General features: G+C 35.1%; 1 protein-coding gene across 6 annotated transcripts in view; it reads right to left on the reverse strand.

Annotated features, from left to right (window-relative positions):
• The window catches only part of Atp11c (ATPase phospholipid transporting 11C (ATP11C blood group)), a 168,081-nt gene that overhangs the window by 54,820 nt on the left and 89,394 nt on the right, over positions 1 to 23,867 (reverse strand). For 5 of the 6 annotated variants that reach the window (XM_034485607.2, XM_034485605.2, XM_076918630.1 and 2 more), the window contains 9 exons: positions 23,714 to 23,821; positions 15,338 to 15,466; positions 13,538 to 13,641; positions 10,748 to 10,798; positions 9,649 to 9,713; positions 9,250 to 9,331; positions 7,936 to 8,086; positions 7,239 to 7,436; positions 420 to 581 (listed from right to left, as the gene is read on the reverse strand). In XM_034485607.2, coding sequence (XP_034341498.1) covers positions 420 to 581; positions 7,239 to 7,436; positions 7,936 to 8,086; positions 9,250 to 9,331; positions 9,649 to 9,713; positions 10,748 to 10,798; positions 13,538 to 13,641; positions 15,338 to 15,466; positions 23,714 to 23,821 — 1,050 coding nt within the window. Of the gene's footprint in view, positions 1 to 419; positions 582 to 7,238; positions 7,437 to 7,935; positions 8,087 to 9,249; positions 9,332 to 9,648; positions 9,714 to 10,747; positions 10,799 to 13,537; positions 13,642 to 15,337; positions 15,467 to 15,793; positions 15,966 to 23,713; positions 23,822 to 23,867 lie in introns of those variants that run through there. The other variant, XM_076918631.1, reaches the window with a different exon arrangement.

Raw genomic sequence — 23,867 nt, forward strand, 5'->3', positions numbered from 1 at the left:
ATGTTTTTGTACAAATGCCATTTCCCATAATTCTACTTCTGAGTTCTAGTTGTCTACATATGCTAAGTGTTAATAAAAAAATAGGTGCAGCTAAAAAAAACAAATGATTACTCAAAACTCGGTATCATGCACCCACTGTAAAATTTGGTACTTCTACTATAGAGGGATAAAACACGCCTACAAAGATTGATTACTCAGGTAAAATAGTAACGACAAAATTTTGGCCTGGAGATGTGGCCCAGTGGTTAAGAGCACTGGCTGCTCTTCCAATGGTCCTGAGTTCAATTCCCAGCAATCATGTGGTGGCTCACAACCATCTGTAATGAGATCTGATGCCTTCTTCTGCTGTGTCTGAAGTCAGCCATAGTGTACTCATATACATAAGATAAATAAATATTTTTTAAAAAGAAAAAAGTCACCTTATCTGCTTTATCAAAATAGGCTAAGGGCCCATCCGTCTGAGATAATCCATCAACTTCCTGAGTTGTGCCTTTATATTTGTGCCCATCTATGCAGCATTCAATGAATTCCATGCTATTTTCAGTGAGTGTTCCAGTCTTATCTGTAAATACATAGTCCACCTAAAAATGAGGACATAAACATATACATGTTCTTTAGTATGGTTTAACTTTTAGCCAGCTGTAAGAAGGCAGTCCTACTTTCACAGCCACAGAAGTATTAGTTCTAAGACTTGTCAAATATTTTCAAAGACACTGAAACTTACTGAAACGTAGATGACTAATAGGATAGAAAACCATGTATTTTATGAAGCTAAGCAACTTTAATCACTTAATGTTTCTATAAAGTAAAGTAGAAAGTCAGTTTTCCAAGGAGGACAACAAAAGAGTTAGCACAGCCTGCAACTGGCAAGTACATAAGCCAATGGGGGAAATGCAATTAAAAAAATCAGTTGGCATACAATAAAAGAAAAGAAAAACTGATGAGAATATCTTCCTTCTTGAAAAGCACAATTAAATTGTATGTGTATATGTGCATGCCAAAATATATAACATACATGCCAATACACAGATAGAGGTTGGAGGACAACTCAGAGAAGATAGTTGTCTCCTCCCATCAGGTAGGATTCAGAGATCCATGTTAGGTCATCAGGCTGCTTAACAAGTACCTTTACCTGGGAAATGTTCTTTTCAGGACAATTTCTAATAAAAATACTACATTGGAATAAAAGTATTACAACTATATAACATTTAATACAGAAGAATGAGAAATGTTAACAGTTATCTAATTAGGAGATAGAAGAGGTAAAAGGTGATAAGGAGTTGCAAAAAGAAATTTCCATGCCTATTTCTCAGATATTCCTCAAAAGTGTTTCCAAATTTTTAAAAGATTAAAATATAATATGTAGGTATATTTTTACAAATAATGGAAAATAGACAATGACATAAAATTTCCATTGCAATAAATCATTTTGAGTACTTCCATTTTATCTCAGTTTCTATCTATTCTATTTATAACATCTGGCTTCTAGAAACCCACAATTTTATCTTCCTTTTTGCTAATTTATGCTTAAATAGTTAAAATTTCGAGCGGACAGGAACAAGTGTAAGCACAAGATTCAGGTTTTTATTATGTAGGAAAAGAAATAAACTCAAGTAGTAGTAGCTTTCTAGTTATTCTTCAAAGCTTTTCATTGTAGCAACACTGATATAATCAACCAAGTTTGAATTCTTGTTTTAAATTGATCCTAGTGGTATTACTTATGTATCATTTAGATTTTTCTAAGTAAACTGAAATTTGGGAAGGGCTTTCTATTCCTGATCAAAAATATTCACTTTTATTTTTCCATGAATGGTGGTATGATTCACATCATTCATTTCAACTAGAATTAGCCCATTTGTAATCTCTTTTGTGTGTGCATAATATGTGCAGGCCAGAGAACTTTGGATGCTGTCTAGGAACTATCCTTCTCTAGGGTCTCTTACTGACCTAGCTCTCTCCAAGGAAGCTAGGTAAGGTAGTCACAGTTAATAAGTCTCAAGGATCTGCCTATCTCCATGTCCCCAGTGTTTGGGTTAAAGTGCATGCCATCATGCTGGGCCTTTTGTAGGTAGTTCCTTAGGATAGAACTTATATTCCTATGCTTTTAAGGGAAACACTTTTTCTGACTATATTTCTGAGCTATATTTCAAGCCTCGCCACCTTCAGAATATTTTAGCATTAATGTTAAAGGTAGTCACTTCAATTATAAAATGTACAATTCTTTTGCCTCTGGAGAACAGTTTAGACAGTAAAAGTAAACACTAAATCTCATAGGTATAGGCCAACAAAATATAAAATAAAGCATCTTTTTCAGTTCTAAATTCCTAGGCAATGTTGATTCTGTTGGCCCTATAATCAGAATACTTACAGAACCATCCTCATATGCCATGTATTCAGGAAAATTGGACAGGGGGCTACCTGTGATTTATATTAAAATGTATTTTCATATTTAAAAAACCAGGGATAAAAGGAGAGTTGCTCGTTGGCTCTGCTAAAAACCAGATTGTTCTTTAATGATTGTTTTGTGTTGGATGAAAAGGCTTCTCTGTATCAGCAAATACAAGTTCACCATTTTATGGATGGAAAGCCTATATTAGTTGTATATTAGAAAATATACATTTGATCTGCTTCTGTTTACTGAAATAGCTTCCAACACACCAGAATAATAGGAACATCAATTTGAGATGACAAGTCGCTCAGTGTGTTGCTCATAATCAACATGGTGTGACAAAAGGAGTGTCCCCACTAGGTATTGCTTTGTTTTCAATATCTGCTAACACAGATGTCTCTATACCCCTTTTCATTTCCCAGACCACCTCAACTTTTTTCTTTCTTTTAAAATCTGATGTGGCCGGGCAGTGGTGGCACATGCCTGTAATCCCTGCACTTGGGAGGCAGAGGCAGGTGGATTTCTGAGTTCGAGGCCAGCCTGGTCTACAGAGTGAGTTCCAGGACAGCCAGGGCTACACAGAGAAACCCTGTCTCGAAAAACCAAAAAAAAAAAAAAAAAAAAAAAAAAAAAACAAAAACAAAAAATCTGATGCAATGGTTATAGAATCAGGGTGAAACTACTTAGTGATGGGTCTGGTAGCACTGGCCTATAATCTTAGCTACTAAGAAGGCTAAGCTTGTGATATTACTAAGGCCTGTCTGAACTACAGAGTGAGTTCAAGGGTAGTATGGATATTTTAGTGAGCTCCTATCTCAAAAAAGAAAAATGCTAGGTATATAGCTTAGTAGTAAGTGACTTGTTTATTAGCAAGTGTGAAATCCTTGGTTCAATTTCCAGTACTAAGAAGCCAACCATACACACACACACACACACACACACACACACACGCACGCACGCATGCACGCACGCATGCACGCACGCACTCGCAAACACCCCCCACCCCACACCACCACCACCACAACCACCACCAACAACAACAACAACAAGAAACCAAACAAACCCTACAAGTGCTGAATATACAGAAGATTCCTAAGCAAGAAATTTGAGGTTTTTCATTTCTTTCTGTAGGGAATAGGACTCAAGGTTCCATAAATGCTGAGCAAATGCTACATACTGAAGTACACCCTCACATCCTATGTTTTAAAAACCTTTAAAACTTCTAAGAAGCTTATGCTGTACCTTTCCCACACTTGGAACTAACTATACAGATAGCTGATTACATCTTCACACAACTTCAGCCTATCTGAACAGGTAATGAGGGAAGGATTCCTCTTGACTAGTTGCCCATAGTCTAGATAAGCACAACAGACAAGCCTAATCACCCTTCCCAATGTGAGAAAATCTGGCTATCTAGCAAAGAAGGAATCATAGTTTTGGGTCACAAATGAATAAATGGATTATGCAGTGAGGGCAATCTAATACTACTTAATACCTTAAAAGGAACTCAGAGAAAGAGATAACAGTCTCCTAGGTCAACCAAATAGAAGCCTCCTACTCATAATTTTAGAATTGTACCAGTTTTATATGAACTCTATATTTCTCAGTATTCTCACCCTGGGAGATATTGTGGATAATGAACTAGAATAATTATTAATGATTGAATAGAATTCTAGTAATCTCTCAGTATCATTTGAGGTTGTATATCCTCTTGATGTAAAGGGATGGGTATCTGAAAAATGACAAGACTATTATATATTATAAAAAATCTATTTACTATTAATCTCTATCTCCCAAATACAACCTAAAGACTTCTAGTAACCCTAGAAAGAGATCTGTATATTTCATATACTAATGAGATGACTGGTGGTCCTACATACCTAGATACTCTTTTTGCATAGGAGAAAGTTACTGAAGAAAGCAAGACATTAATTAAATGGCTGGAAATTTCACCTCCATCTCATAACACATGAGGGGGAGGGTAAAAGAGCTAAAGCTTAAGGTGATCACCAATGGCCAATGAGTTAATCATTATGTTTTGTTACTTCTATTAAACCCTTAAAACAAACCAAAACAAGACAACATTTTAGCTAGCTGATCATGTGGAGATTTCCAAAAGGCCGGCAGAATGGTTTGCACTCCTTCTCATGTATGTACCTTGTGCTATGTATGTCGTTCATTTGGCTACTCCTCTGTATCCTTTTTTGATAACTATTTAAATATAATGATTGAAATAATATAAAGAAAGCTAATTCAACAACATTTTAAAGATCCACTAAAACTATTCAGTTTTAGGAAAGATTGGTACTTTATCATAAAATATCTTATAATTTTCTAATTGAATTAAGAATCTGTTCCTTTATTTCTTACATCAAGCACTGTCCCAATAAATATCTTCCTATACTTTTTCAATACTAATTTGTCACTAAAGCAAATATTTACTATGGCCTTGATGGCAATAAACTGATACTACCTTTAGTAACATAAAAAGCTCTACAACTTGAATTATTACTCATAAGAGAGGAAATTGGTTACACTTAATTTTGTGTTTAACAGTACATTGAATGCTAAATAGCCCAAGAAACTATTTCAAGACTTCTTTGCATTTTTATTCTGGTACTTTCTACACATACAAGCTAATAATGATTCCAAGTTGTTTAGGCATCGAATTAACTAAAGGAGTAATCTGCCATTAACTCTGTGATTTGAAGAAATGATAACCATATCAAGAAATGCAGTTTGGCTGGGAAACTTGATATTGAATCAAATGGAAATGGAAACAAATGCAGGAGTTTCTTTACACTGATCAAATTTACCAGATCATTACCTAACGCTCTACTTTACTGCCTATACTCTTAATACAATCTAGAAGGTAAAAGCCAGGCAGAGTATTCATATAGGTAGTATGTATACTGGTGAAGAAGAAACGTAAAAGAATGAGTTAAGAGTCCTATCAAGAGAAAACTGCCCTAGGCATCCTGTGTGCCTCCAGAATGCATGCAGTTTAAACTATGAAATGATAGCTATTATATTTGCATAGTTGAAGCTAGCCCTCACTTCTGCCTCTGGATATGTAAGTCCCTATAATCAGGCAACAAACATAACACACATTTACTTAGCGACAGTATAAGCTGGTAGCTTCTGCATTTATATGTTTTCTTATGCCAAAGACTGTAGACTGAAGCCTACTCAGTTACTCAACCTTGCCCCGATGTGCAAATATGAGGCTTAATAAAGCGGGTATCAACTGTGGCAGCTCAATTAATCAATAAAAGAATCTTGAGGAAATATCCAGGGGAAATGCCACTGGTTCACTTATTTCCTGTACTGTTTCAGCATTTCCAGAATCTATGAGGAATGTAGATTCCAGGGACTGAGCTACCAATACCCTGAAATAATTTCTAAACAGAATAGTATGTGGAAAGTCCTTTTGTCCTTTTCTATGTTAATTGTAAAATGGTACTTTGTGTCAAGAGTGGAAATAGGGACTGGAGATATTGGCTCAGTGGTTAAGAGCACTCACTGACTTCTCTTCCAGGAAACCTAGGTTCAATTCCTAGCACCCACATTGCAGTTTATAACCACTTGTAACTCTAAATCTGAGAGAATCTGATGTCCTATTCTGGCTTCCGAACACACTGTATGCGCATGGTCCAAAAACATACATGAAACCATAACCTAAAATAAAAATAAACGTTAAAAATTAAAATGGGCAGATATTAAGAGTACGAGGTATAGATGGGTTAAATTCAGGGAGAGTTTTGAGGTATAGATGCAAATCAGCACCATTTCAAACAAATGTGAGGCTTTGTTCTAGCCACCATTTCACTGCCTAAATTTGCATTTTCTGGTCACAAAAATGATATTCATACCACTCTAATATAACTATCATGAGAATTAACTGAAAGCCAAAAAATTCCTTCAACCATAAACATCATTAGATAATACACAGCAAATTTAGACAAAGGGGAAATCTTTCTTAATACTAAATAAGAAAGCTAGGTCAAGTCGCAAGTCTATATTGATCTATTTGGGAAGCTGAGGAGGCAGAAAGATCACAAAGTGAAGAAGGCTTGTCTGAGCTACCAAGTGAGTTCAAAGACTACCTATTCAATTAAGCAAGTCCCTGTCTCTCAAAAGTAGAAAGAATATATTCTAACCCCGTGGTAGAGCATTTGCCTACCTTTCTTGATATCTCAGGTTCAGTCCCAAGATCAATAAAAACAAAACACTAATAAGAAAAGCTCTTAACAAGTCATTGATTAAATCATAGGTTACACTGCATTAGAAAATAAATGCACCTATGTTAGAAACAAGGGCAGTGTCTTGGTTACCCTGATATATGAAGCAAGTACACTGGAATATGGTATTAAGGAGGAAGGACATGCCTTCATGTTTTCCTTTCATTTTAATTTTTATACTGGAATACATCTAGCTTGCTAAGTCTATGTTCAATGTCATAAGAAATGTAGCCCAGGAAACGTCAATATAGGATAACTATGGTTAACAAATATGCATGTGTAAAATAGCTATATTTTATTACACCTCATTCTATTCAGAAATGAGTATAGGAAGTAATGAAAACCACATTTCATGTTTATAATCTAACAGTACCACTTGGTGAATATACTCATATTTAATGCATAAATTTTATCCTTTGTAAAAATACTAGTAAAAATAACTGAAGTGGCAGTTGTGAAAATATTGTAAACCTTTAATTATTTGTCTGCACTAAAGATTTTTCTTTGAATTATATGTCAATATAAATAATGGTTACTTATATCAGTATTCCAGACTAGAAAATGTTTTTACTATAGTAGTTTAACTTAAGCAAAAGCTGTGTTCTCACCTGACCAAGTTCTTCATTAAGGTCTGATGTATTAACCAAGGCTCCTTCATTAATTTCTTCATCAAAAAAGTCTTTATCCCATGAAATAAAGAATGACCCTAAAAATTTCTGCATTTCTACTGTGACATACATGGAGACAGGTATAATGAAGTTGAAGAGAACCATGAATGATAAAAAATCAGTGAACATTTTCAAAACCTAAAATAAGAAATGGTTCATGTTAATTAGATTCACAGCCTCCTTAGATGAATATAATATAAAATGGCTTTCTTTTCATTTCAATGCTTAACTGCTTAACACACTATTAATATAAAGAAACATCCTAATGACACTATATCATTATAGTCAAAATTATTAGCATTAAGAACATTTTAGAACACTATAAATTTTATCTATATTTTTCAGTGTATAGGCTTTCTACTTTAATACTTTTTCACCTCATTAAGTCCTAAGTTCTTCTCACCCATAGATGGAAGCATTCAAAGTTCACATGTAGATATGAACACAAGTTCATAACTAATTAAAATGCCAGAAAGCTGATTACTTTTCAAATCTTTTAACAAAAGAGTTAAACAAACACAGACATATATAAAGTAAAAACAAATCTAAATCAAAAGGTATCATTTTTTGAGTAGTGTTTTAGTAAAGGGTAGCCTATTCACAAAAGAGTTAATACTTCTCACAGCAAATCAATTACCTTAAAAGTTTCCCGTTCCTTTTGAGTCTTTTGGTTATACCAAGGTTCATCATTGTATGGGGTACTTTGCCAAACATACTTTAGAGTTGTACATACTGCAGCTTTGGTCAGTAGGATAAATAAATAAACAATCAAGAAGGCATTAATAGATCTGAAAAACAGGATAGTATGTCTAGTTACTTAAGACATAAACAAAATATAAATTTAAATTGTTCAATTTTAATTTAGTCTTAACTAACCTAAAGCTTCTCCTTTGTATGTCATATAATCACAGTCTAATATTTTTATGTAAGAATTTTAATTATCACAGCTGAAGGATCACTGTTAAGTGGCAAAATGGAAAATCTAGCCCTGGATTGTTCATTGATCATTAATGTTCCCCAAGGCACAATATCTGGCTAGTCAAATACACTTTTACTAAGGTTCCTGGAAATGGACATATCCATGTGTTTTAGTAACTAATCAACCTCTACGGAAAGTGTATTGCCTTTCTCTGCCAAAAGATTAAATATTTCAAACTAAAGGGAGAATAGCAAATATAAACCTCAAGATGAGCATATATTCTCTTCACATTATTTGACAGCATAATTCTGGATAAGACAATGAATCATATCCATGCCTACAAAGAGCTAAGTATGTCTGGCATGGTGGTGTCTATAAATCCCAGTAGCTGGATTTATATTGGCAGAAAGATTACAAAATTAAGATCATCCTCAGTTTATGTAGCTAGTTTAAAATTAGATTGCTCTGCACAAGACTCTCCCCCCCCACAGGCATGCATGCACACACACATGTGTGTGTACACACAGATACACAAACAAAAAATTGAATTAAAAATTTAAAATTAATTAAAATTAATAAAAGAGGAACCTGTTAGTGTCACTTACCTTACTTGATCTACCACTCCAATGTCTACCTCAACAATAATGTAGAACTAACTTACACGTATCAACTAAGGGACCCCAAATCCAGCAACAAAAGAAAAAGAATTTACAATTTAGGTAAATGGTGTCATTTAAAAACTATGTAAGCTTATCAGAAACAGAAACAGGTGTTCAAAATGGTAGCTACTGTTATTGTGGGTTCTGAATTTCTGCTACTGCTATTTAGAGTTACTAAAAAAGTAACTATTTCAATCAATAATGACTAAAATGAAATAGTGGTTCATACTAACTTTTCTTTTTTTTTTTTTTGTGCATTGACTTGTGTTTTTAATTATAAAGATCCAGGAAAATACAATGGTATGTACACATACAAACAATATGTGTGGACACAGCCATGTGAAAACAGTCCCACTAATTAGATCATACTAACTTTTCAACAGCAGAACGTTTCTGAGATTTCCCTTGGTAGTTCAAAGCCATTTTGGTTTCCATTCCAGTGTAAACAGCAACTCCTAAAGAGTAACAGAATATAACAAAAACCTAGTTACAGGTAAATTTGTTTGCCAACATCCTGCCTATTTGGTTCTGTGAATTTTTCAGTTTATAATGGTAAGAATTCTAAGTCTTTCTACTCCTCGTTGACATATCACTTACATTAAAATTTAAATAATATACCATGTCACAGTCATGTTAATTTACTATCCTGTAAATTCTCAGCACACAAATATACATTGAGAATAAAAGGCAGATATCTGCCATTTTCATTTTTAACATGCATTATTTAGGCTTTAAGAAACATTTTTAATAGCATATTTTTAAAGTTGTTCACCATATATCTTCTTGGTATTTTTAAGTGTGGCTCCTTTCAGCAAAAGATTTTCAGGTCCCAAAGACCTAAATAAAAAACAAGCACACTTTATTTAAACAATGTATAATGTCATCAACACGGGGGGACATGTTTTGCCCTAACATACACCTATCTTCAAGGGGTTCAGAATGTATCTATTTCTACCATATGCTTACTCCCCAGGATAAGCAGAATGATCCTTCCATCTGACGTGACTTGCGGGTACAGCACAGATGGAAGCACAGTACAGGAGTAGCCAGCAACAAGCAGAGGTAAAAAAAAAAACACAGAAGGATCAAAAGATTATGATTCATAGATAGCAAGACAAGAGCTAAAAGAAGTGAAAAATAGAGGGTCATAGATAAAAGACTGGGAAGGCAAATGCCAAGCTGCAAAAACATAATGACGTCTTTGTAGTGAATAAAAATGATTTCTGGGGGATTAAGGCAAAGTGAAAATCTGAGGCAATTAATTACATGATAAAAGAGGAAAGAATACATCTTGTTTATATGTATTGCCTCATAAATGATGAACCATTAATTTTACTTAGGTCCAAGTAATTCTTCTAGCACTTTCCTCAATGTCTACATTCTTACTTGCTCCCCCATAAACCACTATCCTTCAGTGTTATTTTCACCCTTGTCAGCCATTATACAACCATGGAAAATAGATGCAATGTCTATGACAGGTTTGGGAAAGCGGACAAACAGGGACATAGCTCCGCTCTTTTATTTATTTTTTTTGAATTAAAACATGTATATAATCATTACATTTGTGTGGATGTACCTAGCCACACACTGTGTATGTGCAGCAGTCAGAGAATAATTTTTTTTGGAGTCAGTTTTCTCCTTTCACCTTTAAAGTGGGTTCTGGGGGATTAAATTCAGGTAGCTAGGCATTTGTGGCAAGTGTCTTTTTTTGGAAACCCTATGTATTTATTTCAATAATAATGTACCCAACACAGAGAAACGCTACCTCCACAACCCTACTAACCATAAGGTTACTTAGCTATACTTTTTTGACTATATTCAAGGAAAGGCACTTGAATATTTTAGATAGATAAAAGGAATAAGAAACTAACCTGGCAACAGCCTCAATACTATTACTATAGATACTGATTCGCCCAACAAACCTGTTAAAACAAAGCAAAACAAAACATGATAATAGCAAGTGTAAAATCCAAATACCAGCAATTAAAAATTCATTAGATTACAAATAATGAAAAATAAAATTCTGAATAAATTGAAAATTCACTGATAATTCTAATCTTCCAAAAAGTCCAAATAATAAATTATGTAAAATTTAAATCTAACCTTTAAAATAATATTACAAATATTAAGAGTATATACAAAGATTTTAAATTAACTAAAATTCTACTTGGTTATACATATACACAATACGTCATATGGTAACTTTCTATAAATAATGTGACTTTTAGATTCATGTGGAGAAGAATGTTTTCAGTATTTTAATACAATTTTCAAAACGAGTATTTAAAGTTTTTTTTTATACATATGAATGATAGAGAGTGAAAGGAAGCTTTTATTAAACCACAGATTTCTGTGTCCTATCCTTAAACTTCTGTGTCAGATTCTCAAGTGATACTGGTAGGGTTGGTCCCAGGTCCAACTTTGAGATTTACAAACAATGAACACCTTGAAAATGTTGAGCTTGTATATGGCAATTGATCTGATACATGCACTTGATGTAGCTGGATATAAGATAACCTACATTTCTTTAAAATAGGACAAAAAGGCCTGATCTCTCCTTAATGAGACTATAATACTTTGTAATTTATATTAGTATTTCCTTTATATAAAAGTTTTTATTACTATATTATACAGTTTAAATAATTTTAAAACATTTTGATTATCAAAATATTTTTAGTTTTTGAGAATTTCACATAATGTATTGTATTTTGGTCTTATTTCACCCATGCAACTTCTTCCAGATTCCTAACCACATCCCTACCAACCCAAATGCTCTCTTTTAAAAAGGTATTTAGTTTTAATGATATGAAATATATGTATCTCTGTGTGTTTGTGAATGTGAACTCAAGTGCCCAAAGAAGCCCGAAGCATTAGATCCTCTGGAGCTGGAATTGTAGGTGGTTAGGTGCAGTCATTAATGTGTGTGTTATGTAAGCTCTTAACCACTGAGTTATTTCTGTAATGCCTCAGTTTAAATACATTTTTTAAAAAATTCTTGTTGTCTTCTCTTTTTTAAAAAGATTTATTTTTATTTTATATATGTGAGTATACTGTGTCTTCAGGCACACGAGAAGAGGGCATTGGATTCCATTAGAGATGGTTATGAGCCACCATGCGGTTGCTGGGAATTGAACTCAGGACAGCTGAAAGAGCAGATGTACTCTAAACTGCTGAGCCATCTCTCCAGCCCAGTTTAAATACTTCTATATACAAAACAAGAAGATTTATTCATTCATTCTATGTTAACTGTGTTAAGTACTGTACTAGGTAGATGCTGAATATGCTAAAAAGGCATATTCTTTGATCTAAGGCAATTAATAAATATAGTGATAAGTGAATTGATAAATATAGTACAAGTAATTGCTATTAGAATGTTAGAAATATATTCTGAAGTCACAATTCAAGGGATTTAGCTTAGGTAAATTAGGATAACCTTGCCTACCCTAAATTCTCTTTCATATTTTAAGGCAGTAAAATTCTGTGGATTTCTCTTATAAATATGTAAGTATATGTGTGCATGTAAAACATACATATATTCTCATGTAGAATAAGCTACCCTTTTTCTGTGAGTTCATGGACTTTACATACATCTCTATTACAGTACTATAAGCTTAGCTTTATTGATTAATATCCTTTGCTCATTGAATTCCTTAAAGGTGGAGAAATGTTTTGTTTGGTTTTGGTTTGAGACAGGGTTTTTCTGTGTAACAGCTCTGGCTGTTCTGGAACTCATTCTATAGACCAGGCTAGCCTCAGACTCACAAAGATTCACTTGTCTCTGCTTCTCAAGTACCAAACTAAGGCATGCATCACCTCTGACCAGCTGTGGCACTAGTTCTTAGTGTCAAGGTGAAAATAAAAAAAAAAAAGAGAGAGAAAGAGGAAACAAAGAATGAAAGGGGAGGCAACATTCTCATAATAGGATATTTTTCTCTACTGTTCCATATTAGAGAAAACAAATTCTAGCTATTTGGTCTTCCAACATGAATTAACATGATAGGTTGCTTATATAGCAGATGTTATGTGCAACAGTGGTATAGAATAAAATTAATTAAAAACTATTACTATATCCTCAGTAGTACCATACCCTAATAAAAAGTAATGAGATTTAGATTCCATTGCTAAACTTTTTTACAATCCACAATGAATGTTTATCAGAAACCTACATCTAAGAGCCAGATGAAAACATATCATTTTATTGGTCTTTGAACTTATGGTGGACAACAGATAGCCTATTTGCAATCTTCAAATCATCATACTCATTAACAAGAAAGGATGATGTGCCTATTAATTGGGCTGTCCGATATTCTCTTTTTTGTTGTTCATGTTGGCTATGATGCAAAAGATTTATTTTTGTTTTAATTAACTCTAGATACTCTATTAGTCCAATAGATGAAGCTCAGGGTAACCATCTAAAAAACTGATCCAAATAACTAAAAGAAAAGAAAAAAATAGGATGTTTGGGCCCATAATGATTTATCTTAGGCTAGGAGTAAGTAAGACTAATTTGATTCATCTCTTTTCCTTCCAGGAAGAACAGCTTATAAAAACATACATAACAACAAGCTGGTAAATAAGCAGTGGTTATTTCTTTGCTATACTGGTAGGAAAAAAAGAAGCAGTGACAACAGACATGATAAGATGAAGCAAGGTCTTCTTACTTGTAGAGGTCAGGTTGAGGCTGCTCACATTCAATTGCTGCTCGGAGATCATCAATGGATTCGGCTGTACACAGTGTAATGGTATCTCGTACTGCATAATGTGTCTATATGAAGGCAGAAGATAATCAAAAATAAAGTATTTATTTTTTATAACTGTATATACCGATTACCATATATACTGATTACTGGATATACAGTATAAAACTGTATATACTGATATATATAACTGTATACAACTGATTCCAGAAACAGCAATGTTTTAGGGTAACAGGGTTCAGCAGAATATTACAAATGTTGATGGACATTTCCCCACCAAATAAATTACAGGATACTATTCTTAAACTACAAACAAATAGATAGGTATCCCTGCCTCAAAAGGATTTCAAAGGAAAAAGAAAAACAATTAAAAGCTTTCCTTGACACTGACAATTGAGAATATTACATTTGTAGCATGCATATAATTAACTAAAATCCCTATGAAGACTTGAAGAAACCATTAATGGTTACATTTCAGAAACAGATGTTTTTTCACACAAACAATTTAAGTAATGATTTTGAAATGGTTCAACATGGGTATATTTTATATAGAAACAGAAAAAGAATGTCTTATGTTCAATGACTAAGACATTATATATTTGTATATGTATATGTACACACACACACACACACACACACACACACACACACACACACACTCTTAATTTGTCCAAATGAAAGACAAGGTCCAATGAGCCTATTGTGAACAAAAGTTAGTGCAGATTCAAGTATTATACCATTTATGCACAAGGGAAAGCTGGTGACAGAGTCTTTTAGGGATATTAGAGAACTTCTTGCTCTAAATTTAAAATTACTGACTGATTTTGAATTCTCTAATTTATTTACACTTAATGAATAAAAGAAATCTGAAAACATTTTTTCTCTACACGGTATTTTCAATGTTAGCAAATCTGTAGGTAGATTTCTGTATTTCATCCTGGTAATCCCTAAAATGTAATTCATTTTTTTAACAGTTGAAACGCTGGTAATTTAGTGACCTGTGTTTGAAACACGGAATCAGTAAACAGTAACAAGTAAAGCATTTATTTATTTATTTATTTATTTATTTATTTATATGTGTATGGATATTTGGGCTATATGTATGTCTGTGCAGCACTTGTGTCTTTATTGTTCAAGAAGGTCACAGAATTGGATCTCCTGGAACTGGAATTACAGGTGGCTTATGAGGTTATATAGGTTCTAAGCATTGAACCTCGGTCCTCTAGAAGAACAGTCAGTGCTCTAAACTATGGAGCCATTTTTTCCAGACCCAGAATTAATCTTTTATATAAAAATATACAATCCTTTAAAAATAAAGTATATCAATTAAAAAGTTATAATCCTTGAAGCCATTTTGGTACATATGTAGTTTTAGCTCACAGGAATTCACAGTTGAGGCCTAAATGTACCTCAATGGTAGTTCTACTGTGCATGTGTGAGCCAAGAGTTCAATCCAAAGGACAATAACAAAAACACTAACAAAAAGCCTAAGTAAAATGTTAATTGAATTATATCAATATTAAATTTAAATACAAAAATTGTGATGGCTCTTGTGTAGGGGATGAATTTCACCTCAAACCCCACACAACACAACCCTATTCTCCCAATTGGGCATTTACTTAGAAGCTAAGATAATTACATACTAGCTGTCTACAAAATAAACCTAACATGAAATTGGTTAAGGGATTAAGGAGTGTTAGGACACAGTACAGTCTCATTAACTATTCTGAAACTAAAATGTTTAACAGGTTTAGTCTCCATTACCTTGCAATTAGATTCGCCATCAAGACTGGCTGTAGTGACATAACAGGTTCCATCACTTGTGCAGGATGATAGAAGAATAAGATCACAGGGAAAGGTTTCATCTGCCTGGACTTCTACTACATCACCAACCTAAAACATCAGAATAATATCTTAAATTCTAAACGAGGCATTTATTATACCTAACATTTCAGCTAAAATGTTATTAATAGACATTTATAGATTTGAGGTTTTGAGAGTATCTAAACATCCTATACCACATGCAAAGAGATAAAACTATTATTGAACAGAATCTTCTTAAAGTCATAAGGCCTTAGTATGCTTTCAGAATATCTTAGCTCTGTTGTGTTAAATATCCTGACATCCACATGTCCTGTGTTCTCTGCTATTTCTGGCACTGACATATAATAAATAAGACAATTACCACTGCCATTTCAAGAATAAATCAAGAAAACTTACAGGTTTCAAATCAGGCACTTCATGGCCAGAATCCTCCACATTTTCACTTTGAACCACATACATTTCAGCGTTATTTTGCCTGCAGTTGTGATTATTAGGTTCCTTCTATAGTGGGAGTGGGAGACTTTTCCATATGTCAGCTTTCCAAGAATTCATCTATTTAGTAGACTTGCTTTATACAGCAATAAAATCTCATAGCAGCTAGAAGAATCACTTTATAGAGCAATATCAATCACTTATCAGCAAGTATCTTAACCCCAACAAGAGATAAAACTTGAGAGATGAAACCTTTGAACCATTCACTGATATGACCTTAGGTAAAAGTCTTACACAATTACAATGACTGCAAAAGATGCATGTTTGAAATGATACAAGTAAAACATTAACTAATGTTCCTGCTCTATTGGAGCTCCATCTTCCTTTAACCCCACACCTCCACCTGTAATCTTGCATTCTGCTCCCCATCCTAGAGCTCTGTCTGCATCCAGTGAGGCCTGCTCCAACTCAGAATACACAGGTCAGACACCCATGCCCAAACCGCTCCCACTACCCATGAAAAACCCAAGCTGGGCAGCCTTGAGCTCTGCCTGGCCCTATCAGAGCTCTATCTTCCTTCTGGCCCACACCTCCACCTAAATTGAGAATCTGCACACCTATCTCCAGCCCACAGCATCTTGCCTCTCCAGAGGCCCTCAGCTATCTGGGACAACCAGTCCCAGAGGCTTACTACTCCCAAGGACTACCAGGACAGCCAATACCAGAAACAACAAAATAGCAAAAAGTCAGTGCAATAATGGCACCATCAGAACCCAGCTCTCCTACTACAGAAACTCATAGATATCGTAACACACCTCAAGAGCAAGACTGACCTTCAATCTCATCTCATGAAGAAGTAGAGACCTTTAAAGAGGATATAAATCAATCTCTTAAAGAAACACAGGAAAACACAATTAATCAGGTAGAAGCTCTTAAAGAGCAAATAAATCCCTTAAAGAAAGAGAAAAATGCAATCAAACAGGTGAAGGAAATGAATAAAACAGTCCAAGACACAAAAAATGGAAATAGAAGCAATAAAGAAAGCACAAATGGAGGCAATCCTGGGGATGGAAAACCTAGGAAAAAAGAACAGAAATTACAGATACAGCATCACCAACAGAATGGAAGAGATGGGAGAGAGAATCTTAGGTGTAGAAGACACCATAAAACAAGTTGATACATTGGTCAAAAAAATGTCAAATGTAAGAAGTTCCTAATTCAAACCATCAAGGAAATTTGGGACACTATGAAACGACCAAATCTAAGAATGATAGGAATAGAAGAGGGTGAAGATTTCCAGTTCAAAGTGCCAGAAAACAATCTTCAACAAAATCATAGAAGAAAACTTTCTTAAACTGAAGAGGTCCCCTATAAACATACAAGAAGCCTACAAAATACCAAATAGATTAGACCAGAAAAAAATCCATCCTACCACATAATAATTGAAATACTAAATGTTCAGAAGAAATAATATGAAAAATCACAAGGGAAAAAGACCAAGTAACATATAAAGAAAGACCTATCAGAACTAAATCTCATTTCCAAAGAGAAACTCCAAAAGCCAGAAGATCCTGGGCAGATGTCTTGAAGACCCTAAGATAACCACAGATGGCAGCCCAGATTACTATACCCAGTAAAACTCTCAATCACCATAGATGGCGAAGCCAAAATATTCTATGATTAGATGAAATTTAAACAATATCTTTCTATTAATCCAGCCCAACAGAGGTTACCTACTACACGGAAAACTTGAACACAAGTAGGGTAACTACACTCAGGAAAACACAAGGAATAAATCATCTCACAGCAAAAACGTAAGAGAAACACAAACACACACAGAGTATCACATCCAACAACAAAAATAATAGGAACTAACCATCATTGGTCATTAATATCTCTCAACATCAATTGACTCAATTCACCAATAAAAAGACAGGCTAACAGAATGGATGTGAAAACAGAATCCATCATTCTGCTGCATACAAGAAACACAGCTCAGCAAAAAAAGGCACTACATCAGAGTAAAGTGCTAAAAAAAAAAAAAAAAAAAAACAGATTTTCCAAGCAAACAGACGCAAGAAACAAGCTGGAGTAGCCATTCTCATAACCAATTAAGTAAACTCTGAATTAAGTTTTCAAAAGACATGGGGAAGGACACTTCATACTCAAAAGAAAATTCCACCAAGAGGTAGTGTCAATTTTATCTATGCCCCAGATGCAAGGGCACCTACCCACATTCATAAAACAGACTTTACTAAAGCTCAAATCACATGTTAAACTCACATAATAATACCAGGGACTTCAACACCTCATTCTCACAAATGAACAGGTCATTGAAACAGAAAACGCAGAAACAATGAAACCAACAGGTCTTATGAATCAAATGGATCCAACAGTTATCCATAGAACCTTTCACCCCAAAACAAAAGTATACCTTCCAATATATAGCATGCCCATAGCCAACATCAAATTAAATGTAAACACAAATCAATTCCACTAAAATCAGGGAAAAGACTGGGATGCCCACACTCTCCTATTTATTCAATATAATACTTGAGGTTCTAGCTAAAGCAATAACACAATAAAAGGAGATCAAGAGGATACATATTGAAAATAAAGAAGTCAAAGTATTGCTATCTCCAGATGATATGACAGTATACATGAGCAACCCAGAAAATTCTACTAGAGAATTCCTGCAGCTAAGAAGCAGCTTCAGTAAAGTGGCTGGATACTAATTAACTCAAAGAAATCAGAAGCCCTCCTTTATACAAATGATAAATGGGCCAAGAAAGAAATTAAGGAAAACAATATCCTTTACAATAGCGACAAATAATATAAAACATCTCGTTGTAACTCTAATCAAGCAAGTGAAAGATCTGTATGACAAGAACATCAAGCTCTTAAAGAAAGAAACTGAAGATATCAGAAAAAGAAAAATTTCACCCATGCTCATTGACAGGTAGGATTAACATAGTGAAAATGGCCATCTTACCAAACGCAATCTACAGATTCAATGCAATCCTCATCAAAATGCCAACATAACTTTCTATAACCTTAAAGCAATTTTCCACTTCATATTAAAAAAAAACAAAAAAACCAGGACAGCCAAAACAATCATGAACAATAAAAGAACCTCTGGAGGAATCACCATCCCAGACCTCAAACTACAGAGTAATAGTGATAAAATCTGCATGGTATTCATACAGAAACAGAAACATTGGCCAAGAGAATCAAATCAAATACTCCGAAATAAACCTATACAACTATGGACACTTGATTTTTGATAAAGAAAACAAAAGAATACAATGGAAAAGAGAAAGCATCTTCAACAAATAGTGCTGGTCAAACTGGGTATCTACATGTAGAAAAATGAAAACAGAACTACATTTATCACCCTGCACAAAGCTCAAGTGCAAGTGGATCAAGGACCTCAACATAAAAACAGATACATTACATATCAGAGAAGAAAAAGTGGGAAAGAGCCTTGAATGGATTGGTGCAGGCTACAATTTCCTGAACAGAACATCAGGGGCTCAAGCTCTAATATCAACAATTGATAAATGAGACCTCTTGAAACTGCAAAGTGTCTGTAAGGCAAAGGACAGTGTCAATATTTCATCAACCTGACATCCAACAGAGGGCTAATATTCAATATATATATATATATATATATATATATATATATATAAAAACAAGAATTTAGACTCAGACAAACCAAATAACCCAATTTACAAAGGTGTTATAGAGCTACACAGAGAATTCTCAGTAGAGGAATCTTTTTTTTTCTTTCTTTCTTTTTTATTGGATATTTTATTTACTATTCAGATGTTATCCCCTTTCCCCATTCCCCCCCCCACCCCCGCCCAGGAACCCCCTATCCCATCCCCCTGCTTCTATGAGGATGTGCCCCCACCTACCCCCCACTCCCACCTCCCCACCCTCGAATTCCCCCACACACGGTGTCCAGCCTTCATGGGACCAAGGATCTCCTCTCCCACCTATGCCTGAAAGGGCCATCCTCCCCTACATATACAGATGGAGCCATGGGTCCCTCCCTATGTGCTCCCAGGCTGGTGGTTTAGACCCTGGGAGCTCTGGTTGGTTGGTATTGTTGCTCTCCTCATGGGGCCACCAACCCTTTCAGCTCCTTCAGTCTTCACTCTAACTCCTCCATTGGGAACCCCATGATCAGATCAATGGTTAGCTGTGAGCATCTGCCTCTGAATATGTCAGACTCTGACAATGAATTTGAGAAATTCTTAGGTAAATGGATGGAACTAGAAAATATCATCCTGAGTGAGGTAACCCAATCACAAAAGAACACACATGGTATTTACTGAAAGTGGATATTAGCCCAAAAGCCTGAAATAGCAAAGATTCAACTCACAGACCACAAGAAGCTCATGAAGAAGGAAGACCAAGTGTGGATGCCTTGGTCCTACTTAGAAGGAGTAACAAAATACTCAAGGGAGTAAATATGGAGACAAAGTGTGGGACAGAAACTGAAGGAGGGGCCGTCTGGAGACCATTCCACCTGGGTATCCATCCCATGTGCAGTCACCAAAGGTAGATGCTGATGTGGAAATCAGTAGAGGAATCTTAAATGACTGAAAAGTACTTCAAAGTCCTTAGTCATCAGGGAAATGCAAACCAAACCAACCCTGAGATTCCACCTCACACCAGTCAGAATGGCTAAGATCAAAGACTCAGGTGACAGCACATGCTGGGGAGGATGTGGAGAAAGAGGAACACTCCTCAGGATTGCTACTGGGATTGCAAACTTGTACAACCATTGTGGAAATCAATCTTCAGGTTTTTCAGAAAACTGGAAATAGTTCTGCCTGAAGATACAGCTATACTGCTCCTGGGCATATACCCAAAAAGAGCTCCAAAACATAACAAGGACACGTGCTTCACTATGTTCATAGCAGCTTTATTCATAATAGCTAGAAGCTGAAAACAACCCAAATGTCCCTCAACAGAAGAATGGATACAGAAAGTGAGGCTCATTTACACCATGGAATACTTGCTAGTTAGCTATTAAAACCAAGGACATCATGAATTTTTGCAGGCAAATGGTAGAACTTGAGAATACCATCCTGAGCAAGGTAACCCAGACCCAAAAGGACAGGCATGGTATGTATTTATTGATGCGTAGATATTAGCAATAAAGTACAGATACCCATGATACACCTCACAGACCCAAAAAAAGCTAAACAAGAAGGCCAAACTGAGGAAGCTTTAATCTCACTTAGAGGGGGAATAGTCATAGGTGGCAGAGGGAGGGAGAACTGGGTGGGAAAAGGGATGGAGAAGAGAATAAGGGAGCTCAGGATCAGGTATGAGGAAAGACAAAAGACTGGGCCATAGAGACAGGAAAATGAATAGAACTCCCTAGCAGCTGCTGGGGGTAAGGGGATAGGGGAGAATTTCTAGGAAGCCCCAGAGATCTGCGATGGAAAAGCCTTCCAGGAGTCAATTCGGGTGACCTTAGCCAAGACACTAAACAGTGGGGACATGAAACCAGAAGAGGCTACATCTTATAGCTAGGTAGGACCCCTAGTGAAGGGATAAGGACACCAACCCACCCACAAAATTTTGACCCAAAATGTGTCTTGCCTGAAAGCAATGCAGGGACAAAGATGGAGCAGAGACTAAGGGAATGGCTAACCAGTAACTGGCCCAACTTGAAACAATTCCATGGACAAGCACCAATCCCTGACACTATTAATGATACTCTGTTATGTTTACAAACAGAAGCTTAGCATGGCTGTCCTCTAAGAGGCTCCATCCAGCAGCTGACTATAAAAAGATATAGAGACCCACAGTTAAACAGTGGATAAAGCACAGGGAGTCTTATGGAAGAGTTGTGGGAACAACTGAATGCCCTGAACTGGATAGGAACTATACAGGAAGACCAACAGTCAACTAACTTGGACCCTTGGAAGCTCTCAGAGACTGAGGCACCAACCAGAAAGCATTTAGGGGCTAGACTGAGGACCCCTGCACATAGGGCTGCCTTGTCTGGACTCAGTGGGAGAAGATGCACCTAGCCTTGCATCTTAATGTGCCAGGGTAGGGAATACCCAGGAGTGACTCACCCTCTCATAGGAGAAGGGGAAGAGGTATGGAGGGACAGACTCTGTGAGGAGTGAACTGAGAGAAGGGGCAGCATTTAGGATGTAAATAAATGAATTAATTCATTATTAAAAAAAAGTAATGTGCCCAGCACATATTTAATGTATGATGAGTATAAATTACACTTATTAATGCAATAAAACTATTCACAGATTGTGAATATGAGTATATTTCTTAAGAATATAAGAAGTCCTTTAGATAACACTTCCCTATAATTTTCATGTCATACTGAACAGAAAATGGCCCAGTTTAAAACAATAACATGATAAACATAAAAGCAAACCTTAAAAACATCTATAAAATCCACAAGACTCTTACCAATAATCTTAAATAAAGTACAAACAATATACAAACATTTTTTTTAAGTTCATCAGAGGACTGAATATATAAGAGAGGTAAGTAATGTGGTATATTTGGAGAAATTAATATTATTCATTACTACAAAGAAATGAACAATCAAGCAATGAAAAGACATGGAGTAAACTTAACTATATAATAAGTTAAAGAATTTATCTTTTGAAGATTAAGGAAGAATGAAGAAGGATGAAGCCAAAGACAGATTTTTAGAAAAAGTAAAATTATACTGAATGATATTACAATGTCATATATTTGTCAAACCTCATAGAATACACAGCACTAAAATTGAACACTAATGTAAACTAAACTTTATATGCCACGTGGGGTGTTACTGAGGCTCATAATAGAAAAAGATTCTTGTGTGACAGAGCACTGGCTATACAGCTATACTTTCTGTTAAATTTTGCTGTGAACATAAAAGTGTTGTGCACAGCAAAGCTTACTGCTTTAAAAACATCTATTGGCAACCAAAAACATTTAATGTGGTCAAATGTAAATGTCATTTGGTAGAGATCTTATTTGGTAGAAGTAAACAATGCTTAATTTGAATAAAATATGAATACCACCTTGCTCTGAAAATCTAAAGAGTATACTCTCTATGCATTTAAAATCACCATAAAGATAAAAACATTTACCCAGGCATATACCCAAAAGAACTGAAAACTGATACTCAAACAAACACTTGCCCTTGAATGTTCAGAGCAGCCGTATTGATAGCAGCCCCTAACAGAAACATTAGCTAGTGAATAAAAAAGTGGTATACAAAATAGAATATATTATCATCTAGCTATCAAAAAATGAATTATTGACACATACTATAACACAAATAGTTTTAAAATATTCTGAAAGTTGGCAAAACAATTCGTGTACTGCATTACTAAATCCATGTAAAAGTTCATTGAGACTGAAAGGTTCATGCTCACAGGGCTTGGGTTGAAAGAAATAACATACAATGAGTAAGGCATTTCCTTTTCTGGTGATGTAAATAGTGATGATGGTTATATAACATTGTAAATGTAAATAAATTATACTAATTGGTATATTTCCTTTCTTTTGTGGAGAAGCAGGGTTGAGACAGGGTTTCTCTGTGAAGCCTAGAATGCATTATGTAGACCAAACTCACAGAGATCCACTTGCCTCCTATGTGCTGGGATTAAAGGCATGAGCCACTACCACCCTAATTTGTATACTTTTACTATGCAGGACTTATTGCAGTTATCCTGAGTGGGGGGTCAGCAGGATGTCTTGATTCTGAACCACAGAACTCATGTCAAAAGGAGAAAACTGACTCTAGAAAGTTGTCTTCTGAACTACACATATGCCAATACACACACACACACACCAGTAAGGAGGGTAGTTTTAAAAAAGAGTGATTTAGTAAAGTAGTACCTTGATTTTTTCACTTTCTTTTCTCACTCGTTTTGCATTTTCAATAATATAAACAGTACTTTTGTTAACTTCATTATCAGCTCTGTGTCTAAGCCAATCTTCATATCCCTATAACAATAAGAATAACTTTATATTGTTAATTTCAATATAGAAT

Source organism: Arvicanthis niloticus, chromosome X (assembly GCF_011762505.2).
Source record: "Arvicanthis niloticus isolate mArvNil1 chromosome X, mArvNil1.pat.X, whole genome shotgun sequence".
NCBI lineage: Eukaryota > Metazoa > Chordata > Mammalia > Rodentia > Muridae > Arvicanthis > Arvicanthis niloticus.